Source organism: Leopardus geoffroyi, chromosome C2, assembly GCF_018350155.1.
Source record: "Leopardus geoffroyi isolate Oge1 chromosome C2, O.geoffroyi_Oge1_pat1.0, whole genome shotgun sequence".
NCBI classification, from domain to species: domain Eukaryota; kingdom Metazoa; phylum Chordata; class Mammalia; order Carnivora; family Felidae; genus Leopardus; species Leopardus geoffroyi.
In genome coordinates, this window is record NC_059333.1 from 130290017 (window position 1) to 130303127 (window position 13111).

At 40.8% G+C, this 13111-nt stretch overlaps 1 protein-coding gene across 1 annotated transcript in view; it reads left to right on the forward strand.

Moving 5' to 3' along the window:
• Positions 1 to 26: 26 nt before the first annotated feature.
• ACAD11 (acyl-CoA dehydrogenase family member 11) overlaps positions 27 to 13111 on the forward strand; it is a 94098-nt gene continuing 81013 nt past the window's right edge. Inside the window, exons 1-4 of the mRNA XM_045503622.1 lie at positions 27 to 375; positions 7948 to 8047; positions 10753 to 10878; positions 11491 to 11652. Of these exons, the coding sequence (XP_045359578.1) occupies positions 227 to 375; positions 7948 to 8047; positions 10753 to 10878; positions 11491 to 11652 (537 nt within the window). The 5' untranslated portion in view covers positions 27 to 226. The remainder of the gene's footprint in view (positions 376 to 7947; positions 8048 to 10752; positions 10879 to 11490; positions 11653 to 13111) is intronic.

A 13111-nucleotide genomic window follows, 5' to 3' on the forward strand; every position in this document is an offset into this window, starting at 1 on the left:
GCCTGAATGACCAGATTCTGGGACCAATGTTGTTCAACCACGGTGCCCAGGGATGTGTGTGATTGGCAGGAGAGGCGGGGCCACCTCCGCCCCGTCGCGTCGGGGCCACTCCCGCCCCGTCGCGTCGGGACCTTGCCCCCAAGCCGTGGAGTAGCATTCCTCAGTCCAGAGGTCTCAGCGCGGAAGGCCTGTGGATTCTGCATCTAGGCGGCCGGCAGTGGCAGTCATGGAGGGCGGTGCCTCCCTCGAGCCCGAGACCACCGAAGTGCTGCCCCAGCACAAGTTCGACACCGGGTCCCTGGAGGCCTATCTAAACCAGCACTTGCCTGGCTTTGGGGACGAGCCAGAGGCCCACCTGACCGTTGCCCAATACAGGTATCGACGCCGGCCTTCTCCAGCGGAAACAAATCTGTACAGTGTGCTTTTCTTTCTTTGGCCCACGGTGGGTTCGCAATTTCTCCCCGTCCCCGCTTCTTTTCCTGCACTGACTCGCTCTGTAGGTGGGGGCTGCCGTCAGTGGTTCCCTGCATTTCATCCTGGGTATTTCCAATTCGAGGACAATAATGGAAGCACCACAACATTCATGAGTCCAGCTATGAGAAGGAATCTTTGTTGAAGGATGCAATCCTGTACCTGGAAGATTCACTGAGGCAATTAAGGTTGGAAGCTTTGTGGGATAATATAAAGAGGTTTTCTCTCAACTTATGTTATGTGACCGTTAGATCTTTTTTTTTTTTTTTTTCTGAGAAGCAGGTGCAATTCCGTTGTAATTGGCAATATTCTCGAAGGTTGAGTTAATGGCACCAGCTGGTGGGCCTGAATTCTAATCCTAGATCTTCCACCTAGCAAATCACGGCACTACTTTGGGCTTTAGTTCTTTTTGAAGTGAGGGAATGGAACTGGATGACGCTCCTGACAATACTGTTCCCCACCATGAATCTGGCTCTGGTCTGTTTTATAATAAACAAATTTAAAAAAAATTTATTCTAAAAGTAGTATTGTGATAAAGGCAGAACTATAGAAACAGTGCTGGCTTCCAGGAAATTCTATCTGCCACTTAATGACTGGGAATTTAAATGTTATATAAACTCCCTGAGAATTAGTTTCCTGATCTGCAATAAGTACTTGCTCCTTTTGATAGTTAAATTGCATAATAGTAGGTGAAAGGTCTTAAACACTGTTTACAACACAAGGCTTCTAGGCTGGAAACCTAAGCTGTTTTTTATTACACCTACTTCAGCCTCCAATATCTATTGGGATGTACCTTTTAATTCTATACCACAAAACTCTCTGATCCATCTCCTTTACCACTATTTTTATTTTCACATAAATCACTAGTCATGGAATACAAATGCCAGTGATAAGTGCCAGAGGCATATGATATTGGATATTGTTGCAGGGAGTATGGCCGGAGTCGCAAAAGATGAGTCCGCAAAGTGCAGTTAAGTGAAGGTCGTCATACTCGAGTCGGAACGAGGCCCTGACTCCAGAATGAAGCTTCTTTTTATTAGGATAATTGCGGAAGACTATGTGCATAAAGTCAGCTAAGCAAGTGTGTTCATCAATCTAATGGTTTAGCTTTTCAAGGTTGAATTTGAAGTTAATTGGTTTCTATAACACTAGGAAGGGTCAGGTGTGAAGGAGGATCTGACCCTGGACAACGTTAATGGCTCTAGGCAATCCTTACAAGCCACAGCACAGCCAGCTGTGTTCAGCTGTGTAAACATGCTAAGGCCTTATACCTTCTCCAGCCCTTCCCTTTTGAAGTCTTTTCCTTTGATACTTCTCTCCTGCATCTCCCACAGCATGTGATACTGACCATGTTTCTTTCTCCAGCTGGGTTCAGCTATATGAGTGTAGGCAGAGTTGGACTTAAACTAGAATGGGTGGAGAATGGGGGGCGGCAGTTGCCTGGGTGGCTCAGTTGGTTATGCAACTGACTCTTGATTTTGGCTCAGGTCAGTGATCTTCCTGAGAACCAGCCCCACCGGTTTCATGTTTCACGCTTAGCAGGAATTTGCTTGGGATTTTATCTCTCCTCTCTCTCTGCCCCTCCTTCTCCCCACCCACCCTGTGCATTTACACTCCCTCTCAGAATAAATAAACATTAAGGGGGAAAAAAACAGAATGGGGGAAGCCAAGCAAATAATCTGGAGAGGGGTTTAATAAGTATATTAAAGATGCATTCAAGAGGGTGGTTATGTAATTTACCATCAAATTTAAACGAGTGAAGGAAGGATGTGGGGGAAGAGAAGCTGAAGGATGCTAAAAGATAGTATGATCAATGAATGGTAGTTTCCAGGATTGAAGGATTGTTGGAATCAAGGTACCAACCAGCAGGAGTGAGTGAAAAGATAATGGTCAGAGATAGAAATGCTTAACGAGGATGGATTATGCAGTGCTTGAATTGGTGTGTAAGGTGTGTCCCCTAGAGTAGGTGACTGAAGTAGTATAAAGGAAAATATCACCAGAGTAGAATTCAAGGAACTGACACAGTCCTGAGCGTTAGAATGAACATCTGAGTAGATTTTGAAATTATTAATGAAGATAGGAGTAGTGTAAAAGCAATAGTGAATCAATAGGCAATGAGGGGGAGTGATTTAAGAGAAGTTGGTTGCAACAAGAAAGGGTAGAGTGCAGTAGTCTCATAACATGAGATTCAAAGCTGGATTGAAGGGTTTAGGCAGGAGGGAGGGCAAAAAGTTTGCAAGTGGCGATGAGTATCAAGAGGGATATAGACTCCATCTCCAGGCCTACAGGATAGGTGATGTGGGGGAGGGGGGTGGAATCTACCATGTAATAAGCCTGCAAAGGAAACAGGGGCCTCATGGAACATTCAAGCTTTAGTCACAGCAAGAAGGTGAAGTGTCCATTCAAAGATGAGAGTGAAGCTGTTTGTGATTATGCTGAAAGACAGTTCCAGGGGCACAGAGAAAAGATATCAAGAGTTGGGGGAGGGGAGGGTGGGAGAAGAAGACAAAACAGGGCCTGTGCAGAGCCTTATGGGAATTAGAGTATAGTAGGTAAGTGGTGATATGGGAATCTGGGACTTTTGTTGATGACCTAAACAAGGATAAAGAGCATAAGGGGCATCTGCCTAGCTCAGTCAGTAGAGCATGAGACTGTTGATCTCATAATGGTGGGTTAAAGCCCCACATTGGGCATAGAGCTTACTTAAAAACAAAAAAACAAAACATGATGAGACCAATCCTGGGGGGTTCATGACAGTAGTGATATAAGTGATGGGAAATAAGAAAAGTGAAGTGTTTGGGACTACAGAGAGACAGTCTTATACTAAGTGCTCTGGGCTCCAACCCCCCCCCCCCCCAACAAATGATGCCAATTTAAAAATAACTTTGTTCAGGATGCCTGGATGGCTCAGCTAGTTAAGTATCCAACTCTTTATTTTGGCTCAGGTCATGATCTCACTGTTGTGAGATCAAGCCCCATGTCATTTTTCCATGCTGGGCATGGACCCTGCTTAAGATTCTCTTTCTTCCTCTCCCACCCTCTCTCTCTCTCTCAAAAAACAAACAAACAAACAAAAAAAAACTTTGTTCTATAAAATGAATAGCACTTTCCATTTATTTCTCATATGAATAGAATGAACCTGTATTCTCTTCCCCTGTGTGTATTCAAGTATTCAAAATGTCTAGTAATAGCTCAAATATGATTTTTAAAAACTGTCACTGATCTCTGTACAAATTAGGATCTTTCAGACTTCATAACTCTGTGGAATGTGTTATGTCGTTTTGGTCAGTTTGGTCTATTTCTGCATTCATGGTTCCACAACAGGCATCTTCTGTTTGACTTCATCTTTGATTCTGCTTTGATGTGTCTCATCTTCCACCATGGCCTTACTGTTGAAAATATAGGATCAGAGCATGTCTTTAGGGGATATTTTGCCTCTCTGCTTCTAATCTCTAGCTTTGTACTTCTAAGCCTCTTGTACTGGATACTCAATGTTTTCCATGCTCGAACACCATGACAGTGGTCTTTTAATCTTTAATTTTCTTGATCTCTTATCTAGAGCAAATACATTTAAAATGCTGTTAGCATCAACATCAATAGTTACTTTAGGGGCACCTGGGTGGCTTAGTCGATTTGAATGTCTGACTTCAGCTCAGGTCATGATCTCATGGCTTGTGGGTTTGAGCCCCGCATTGGGCTCTGTGCTGACAGCTCAGAGCCTGGAGCCTGCTTCAGAGTCTGTGTCGCCCTCTCTCTCTGCCCCTCCCCTGCTCGTGCTGTGTCTTTCTCAAAAATAATCATTTAAAAAATTAATGAAAAATGGGGCGCCTGGGTGGCGCAGTCGGTTAAGCGTCCGACTTCAGCCAGGTCACGATCTCGCGGCCCGTGAGTTCGAGCCCCGCGTCGGGCTCTGGGCTGATGGCTCAGAGCCTGGAGCCTGTTTCCGATTCTGTGTCTCCCTCTCTCTCTGCCCCTCCCCCGTTCATGCTCTGTCTCTCTCTGTCCCAAAAATAAATTAACGTTGAAAAAAAAAATTTTTTTAAATTAATGAAAAAAAGTTCAATTGTACAACTCTAAAGTGTGCAGGAGGGATGTTTATTAGTTCAAATTTTCCAAACTACTTGTTATCCTGTATCATTGCTCAATATCATGAATCTGAATGAACACACTAAACTGATTGTCAGAGTAGATAGTGAAGGTCAAAGTCCATTTGGTATGATCTGTGGTATTGCACGTAATCAGAACAGTCATTACTCCACCAGTGGTTTCAATACCAAAGGAGATGGAATGATATCAAAGAGCAGTGAATTTTGAATAGTTTCAGATTTATCCCTGGACAAGAGACAAGATGGCTGCCTACATAGCTGCAAACATAAGTAACACCCTTGTCAGGATTGATGCTTTTTTCTAATTTCTTGCTTTTGAAAGAAAATTCCTATAGATATTTTTAAGTTTCTGAAGCTTGGAGATGCAGCTGAAACCACCCAGTAGGATGACCTTGTGGGCCTGAGACTTATCTAGCAAGATGTGAAGAAAGGCTTAAAGAACCTCTTCTCCTTCTCTATGGACAAATTAACTTTCTAGCTTTGTTACTCTAGTAACTCCTTAAAGGTGGCATGTCAGCTGTGTTTCTAGGCAACATTACTTCCGGTAAAAATAATATGTAATTGATAAACTGTAATCTAAACTAGAAGTCCTGGAAATGAACTCTAAGTTTCTGGTGGGGTACTTTGGGCTTCCCTGAGTGTAGCAAGTTCTTGTACCTGCTCATGTCCCTTGCCAGGAAGCTGGGAGCTGTGTCCAGAAGAATGTTACTAGAGACAATAGCTCCTGTGGAACATGAGGCTTCTAAGCCAGGGTGGAACCTATGTGGTCCCATTTCTTAGAACCTGAGCCATCACCAAAGGGACACACGGGTCACAGAGTAGATCCTAGAATGCTGCATGGATTACTGTGATGCCCCTGCTGTAGAAGTTCATCTGATGTTGCCCTGCTGCAAAACTGTATTTCCTGACTTCATATGCTTCCTCTTCTTCTTCTTTTTTTTAAGTTTATTTATTTATTTTGAGGGGGAAAGAGGGACAGAGAGAGAGGGAGAGAGAATCCCAAGTAAGCTCTGTGCTGTCAGCATTGAGCCCTTATGCAGGGCTCAAGCTCACAAACTATGTGATCATGACCTGAGCTAATATCAAGAGTCAGCCACTTAACTGACAGCCACCCAGACACCCCTGACTTTGTATGTTTCCAAGTGAACTAGTGCAGAGGGTAGTCAATTAGGTTTTGTGAGACTGATTGTCTAATCACAGTCTTCTCCAGCCGAGTGAATTTCCCTAACTGCATACTTAAATACGAAGATTCCATCTTTGTTAACTAAGATTTGGCAAATCAAAAATACCACCTCTTTGGTTATAGCAACACATTTCTTTCAGCACCAAATATCTTGTCCAACTCCTAAACAATAGCTATGGCTATTGGCTTATTGATATCATATTGGTACCATCAGTGGTTTCTGGATTATATGGCAACCTGATGTTTAGAGTGATTAAAGTTAGCCATTACTATGTGCACAGTGTTGGTGATGATCTTCCCAAGGTGGGCTTCTGCATTTTTGGGGGTTCTTTTTAGGAACCATGGTATATATGTACACAGAGGAGAAGATTTTAATTTGGTGAGATTTTAACAGAAATATGTATTTTTTAATTTATTTTTCTGTTGAAGTATAGTGTCACTGGGATTTTTTTGAGACAAAATTTATCTTACATAACATTTAAAATTTGAACTATTTTTAAATATACAACTTAGTGGGTTTTAGTATATTCACAATGTTTTGTCACCAGCACCTCTATTTCCAGAACATTTCCATCAACCTAGAAAGAAATCCTTACCTACCAATTCTGCCCTCCTCCCATCCCTTAGCAGCCACTAATCCACTTTCTGTCCCTATGGATTTACATACTCTGGACATTTCAAAGAAGTGGAATCATACAATACATGGTCTTTTGTAACTGGCTTTTTTTCACTTAGCGTCATGTTTTCAAAGCCCATTCTTGTTGCAGCATGTATCAGAACTTTATTCCTTCTATGGCTAACAGTCCACTATATGGCTGTGTTACATTTTGTTTATACATCTGTCTATTAATGGACATTTGGATTATTTCCATTTGGGGGCTGTTGTGAATAGTGCTGCTATGAACATTCACGGACAAGGTTTTATACAAATGTGTTTTCGGTTCCCTTAGATCTATACCTAGGAGTGGAATTGCTGGGTCATATGGTAACTCTATCTTCAATAAAAAGCTTTTTGTTTTTTCTTTATATTTCACTTATGTCATTTACTATCTTGAAAGGCTGGTACTTCATATATGATTGCATCATCAAAAAATGCATCAATCAGACTTTTGGCATTAAAAAAAATTTGCAAGTTTCATTGCAACTTGACTCTTTGTAGCATCACAAATAAATTTTCCCATGTCCCAATAATCAACATAGCTTGAGGTGATCCCATTCTTGACCACCGGCAATGATCTCTATTTTTCCATGTTAAAAGGCACCCACACAGGTTTAGATGGTGCCAAAATCAGTGTTCTTAGATATGATTCCTGGGAAGGATGGGTCTGGCTTGTAGAAGAAAGATGTAGACAATGGAGCTGCTACTGCATTCAATCTGGACTAGTTTTGTCCTTTGCAGATAGAAGCTAAAGGCCTAGGGAGAAACTTCAAAGATTTTTTTTCACTTCCTATTACCTGTTACCTCAGAGACTGATTCTTTTAATTATTTGTTTAAGGCCTCTCTTTAATGCTTTTGGAATCTTCAAAAGCTGGGTAATTCTAAACTGCTATATTGTGAATGAAGGTGTAAATTGAATAGTTTTGATATCTGGAGGATATTTTTAGTCCATGTGAGAATTTTTGCTCTCCTTGCAGGGAAAGCCAATGCCCTGGTATCTATGAGTTCCTTGGGGCACTGTTGTATTTCCCTGGCCCAGATGTTCACCCTGGTCCAGACACTTCTCTCTTATCAGAATTCCCATTGTGGAGAGCTATACTTAGGTGCTAGCCTTGGTGAAGCATCTGGGGGTTATATCTCTAACAGCAGATGAGGGGCCATTTACCCACCTATTCCAGCATCCTTTAATTAATTTTCTGACTGATCACATACAATCTCTTTTCCCAGCCTTCATTTACTTAGATCTAGGCATTGTTCTAGGGGAACTACTGATAAAATTCATGATTTACAGGCAGGGAGTGAGGTCCTCTCTTCTACCTCTGTGAATTACAGATTCTCCAGCTGCCACTGTGTTATCATCTGCTTTATATCATCCCAAAACTAGTGTTTTGAGCTGCTGGTAGCACCTCTGTTGATTTCCCAGCACTGAAATTTATTTATTTTCATTTTGTGCTTCTTTTGACATCTTGGTAGCATTTGGGGAAGGAAAATATATCTTTGTAATAGGCCTTTTCTCTACTCTTACCCAGATCAGGACAGTCCAATCCAACCTTTTATCTCCAGAAGGGCTATCAAGCATATGTACTCAGAAAAAAACCATCTGGATCACTTCTTCCTAAAGCACATAAGGTATGGTGTACAAATGCAATAATTCTTTTTTAAGTTTACTTATTTTAGAAAGAGAGCAGGGGAGAGGCAGAGGGAGAGGGAGAGAGAGAATCCCAAGCAGGTTCCTTGCTGATGGCACGGAACCCAACACAGGGCTCAAACTCACGAAATGTGAGATCATGACCTGAGCCAAAATCGAGAATCAGACATTCAACTGCCACCTAGGCACACCCCCCCTTTTTTTTTAAATTTTAGAGTACATGAGCAGGGGAGAGGAGCAGGAGTTGGGAGAGAGGGAGAGAGAGAGAGAGAGAGAGAGGGAGAGAGAGAGAGGGAGAGAGAGAAAGAGAGAGAGAATCCCAAGCAGGCTCCACACTTGGTGTGGAGTCCAACACCGGGTTCGATCCCGTGACTCTGGGATCATGACCTGAGCCGAAATCAGGGGTTGGACACTCAACCAACTGAGCCATACAGGCACCTCTACAAATGCAATAATTCTTTGTTGACAAATAAGTGCTTTTTATGCACACACAAAAAAAAACATTTTAAATTGCTTTTATTTTTTATTTTTTAAAATGTTTATTTTTGAGAGAGAGCACTCACAAGCAGAGGAAGGGCAGAGAGAGAGGGAAAAAGAGAATCTGAAGCAAGGCCCAAGCTGTCAGCACAGAGCCCAGTGTGGGCCTCAAACTCATGAACTGTGAGATCGTGACCTGAGGCGAAGTCTGACATTTAACCCAACGAGTTACCCAGGCGCCCCTAAATTGCTTTAAAAGTCATCTCATGTTATTAAATAATAGATAATGTATTTTATTTATCAGATGAAAATTTCACTTGAATTGTATCCCTTTTTGTTTTTAAAAAGGACTTGAGGAGGGATACCTGGGTTGTTCAGTTGGCTAAGCATTGGACTTCAGCTTAGGTCATCATTCCAGCACCAGGGTGCTTACAAACACTTCTGTCACAGCCTATGGCTCTGCTGGCTTCTCTCACCTTGGTCATTGTTTAGTCATGTCCCTGCTCTAGTTAATCTTTATCAACTGCTGCTTTATTACAGCTGTCAAAGTGAGCTGTGTGGTTTCTCCTCCTTAGAAGTCATCAGTCACCGCTGAGTCTGGGGCCAGATAAGTCAGCATCACAGCTCTGCTGTGAGCCATGTCCTGAGGTCCCGAGTGATAGGCTCATATATCTGTCCTGGTTGAGGAGACCCTTTTATCATATTTGGGTTCCTGTTTCAGTGTTAGCTTATGTCTCTTTGCCTCCTTTCCCCATGGTTATCTTGAACTCCATGGCAGCCTTGGATACCAGGAAGGATTCCCATCCTCTGCTTTAGAAACAAATACCTCTTTAGATCTCCAGAAAAGCTAGTGCTTTTCCCTTCTACCAACACTCACTGGCCTCTCCCAGCACCATGGAGCTGACTGTGCTCAGAGCCTTAGAATAGAGACTTGCCTGAGCCCCCTTGAGAGACAAAAAGAGTAAAGGAGAGCAAGCCAGTGAGCCATGAATTGCTGAGAACATCTCTTTGTGAAATATTATGAAATTTGTGAAATATTGTGGTCAGGAACTGTTGCCTTCATATGAGCAGAGCCAGGATGAAGCCCCATTCATGTGCTATCCTTTAGACTAATTAAATTTCTTTCTTTGTTTCTTTTTTTCTTTTTTCTTTTTTTTTTTTTTTTTTGGTGCTGGCCTAATTTATAACTGTAATAATTGCTATGACTACATGACTACTTTTAAGGAAAATATTACCCCCCAGGTCATTTGTTGATACTGTTTTAAAATTGATTTGTAGGGGTGCCTGGGTGGCTCAGTCGGTTAAGCATCCGACTTTGGCTCAGGTCATGATTTCACGGTCCATGAGTTCAAGCCCCATGTCAGGCTCTGTGCTAATAGCTCAGAGCCTGGAGCCTGCTTCGGATTCTATGTCTCCCTCTCTCTCTGCCTCTCCCCTACTCGTACTCTGTTTCTCTCTCTCTCTCTCCTCTCTCTCTCTCTCTCTCTCTCTCTGTCCCTCTCAAAAATAAACAATAAACATTAAAAATTTAAAAAAATTTTTTTACATATTTATTTTTGAGAGACAGAGAGAGAGAGACAGAGTGCAAGCAGGAGAGGGGCAGAGAGAAAGGGAGACACAGAATCCGAAGCAGGCTCCAGGCTCTGAGCTGTCAGCAGAGCCCAATGCAGGGCTTAAATCCATGAAATGTGAGATCATGACCCAAACTGATGAAGCCACTGACTGAGCCATCCAGGCACCCTAATATTTAAAAATTTTTTTAAATAAAATTGATTTCTAGCATTAATGTAAGGTCACAAACAGCTATTAAATTTCTGTGTTTCTAGGGTACCTGGCTGGCTCAGTTGGAAGAGCACATGACTCTTTATCTTAGGGTCAGGAGTTCAAGCCCCACACTGGGTGTAAAGATTACTTAAAAAAAATTAATTAAAACTTAAATTGGGGCACCTGGGTGGCTCAGTCAGTTGAGCCTCTGACTTCAGCTCAGGTCATGATCTTGCAGTTCATGGTTTTGAGTCCCACGTTAGGCTCTGTGCTGACAGCTCAGAGCCTGGAGCCTACTTTGGATTCTATGTCTCCCTCTCTAACTCTCTCAGCCCCTCCCCTGCTCATACTCTGTCTTTCTCTCTCAAAAATAAACATCAAAAAAAATCTTTTTTAACTTAAATTTCTGTGTTTCTGATTTTTAATAATCCATCATCCTATTTAGATTGATAGAGAATTTAAAGTCCAGAAAGCTTTGTTTTCAATTGGATTCCCCGTTCCCAAGCCTTTATTGTACTGCAGTGATGCTTCTATCATTGGAACAGAATTTTACATGATGGAACATGTGCAGGTAAATTAACACTTAATCTTTATTGTTGCTTTTATTCTTAATCGTGAAAATTAGATGTTAATAAATAATAGTTTATTAGTTAACATTTTAGGTAATTTGCTTTGCAAGGGCTTAAACTTTCATTTGAATTTGAGCACAGGCAGTGTAGGAGGGATGAAATAGACTAGGAACAAATTTAGTAATTAGCAGGTGTTGACTTATTCTCAAATTTTCCTCTAGATGGCAATAAAGAGCTATATGTAGTGGCAATAACCAAACCCTCCAGATGGTGGACAGAAAAATACTACTCCAAAGAGAATATCAATCCCTTAAGAACAATAAATTCAAAGTGTTTAAAAAAAATTATTTTGTAAACTGTAACTTGAGAGTAGTTTTGTCCATTAAGTTCATTTTGGAATATTGTTGTATACTCCCTTTGGCATACATAATCTATTAAACATGTTTCCTAAGTGAATGTTTTTCTAGCATATTCTACAAAGAATTGTTTTTGTTGGAAAACTGTTATCCTGATTTTTTTTTTTTTTGTGGACAATGGGGGATTATGACACTACAAGTGATTGGAGTGAAAAAATGTATTTTGTTTTAAATTATCTATTGTAATTGTTTCTATAGGGTCGAATCTTTCGTGATTTTACAATTCCTGGAGTTACCCCAGCAGAACGCTCAGCCATATATGTGGCCATGATAGAAACCTTGGCTCGGTTACATTCCTTGAATGTACAGTCGTTGCAGCTGGAAGGATATGGTAGAGGTGCTGGGTACTGCAAAAGACAGGTAATGCGTCCACATGAAGAGCTCCTTTTCTCAAGTTCTTGGAAATAATATCCTTGATTAGTCAAAATAAAAACCCATTATACTTTCCCAAAACTTGGGTATAACTTTTAATATCAACCTTTCTATTGGCTTTTTGTTAGCAGAAAATAATTTTATATTTTTAGATCAGGTTTGTTCAGCCTAAGCTTCTGTAACTAACAACATGTACATGGATGCAAATTTAAAGCTTTTCTACCTCTTCACTTAATTTATCAATATCTTTTCTATACAGTTTTCCTTTTGAAGTTAACATTTATTAAGCACGATTGTGCGTGTTTAATACTTCCTGAGTACATTGTTAAATATCAAGAAAATAGAAATAAGTTCTTCCCCTAAAGGAACATTTTTTTTGAGAGACCTATACATGAATCTCATTTATGTGAAACTTGAAAATAGAATAAAGGAGTATATAATCTAGTAGTAAATTGTTTGGTACTCATCATGAGAGCTGTTCTATTTAGAGGGTGCATATCAGTGTGCCTTTACTTGGGTGGGGAAAGCTTTGTGGGAGAGATCTGTCTTGCACTGTGTATTTAAGTAAAGAGAAAATCTAGAGTGATAGGGAAGAGATGGTGAGCATTTCAAACCAAAGAGACCGCAAGACCAGGTATGTATGGGACTATTTGCCTATGTCTGTCTGTCTGTCTGTCTTTTTGAGGGGGGCTAAGGGAAGAGAGAAGGGACTAAGATTTAGAGAGTACTCACACTATGCCAGGCCCCATGGGAGGTAGGTTGCTGACCTACTCTTTTAAAATCTTCGTAATAACCCTAAGACATAGGTATTATTACCCTCATTTTGCACATGAGGAATCTAAGGCTACTGCGTATCAAATAATACGTGAATAAGTGGCTTAGGCATAATTTATACTCGAGTCTGTATGATTCCACAGATGAAGGTCTTTACTGCACTAAGTTGACCAGAGATACCTTGGGCAATGGGGAGAGAACTATGAGCTGATGAATAATATGGTTTCAATTGATGGAGGACTTTGAGTATAATTTGATTTGTTTGTATTTGATTCTAAGAACAATGAAAAGTCTTTGCACTCCTTATACCTGAAATATATTTAGAAGATTCTGTGGGTAATAAGAAAAAGTATTAAAACGAAAATTAAAAATCTCCCTTCTTCTCCCAGCCCCCATATTTCCTTTTTCAGAGATTACTTGTTTCTTGTGACCCTTCCAGAAATCTGCAATACCTTTTTATTTGTGGATATATGTGTTTGTGTACATTCTTTTATTCTTTCACAAAATAGTTGCAGAATAGAGGCTAGAACCCACATTTCTTGATCCCTGTGCCAGTATTTTTTTTCCTGATAAAAATCTTAGTAAAAGGGAACTAGATGGAAGAGAGATTTAAATGTTTTAGATTCATGTGAACGTCACTTAGAGGGATTTGTCTGGAGCATTGAGGAATAAA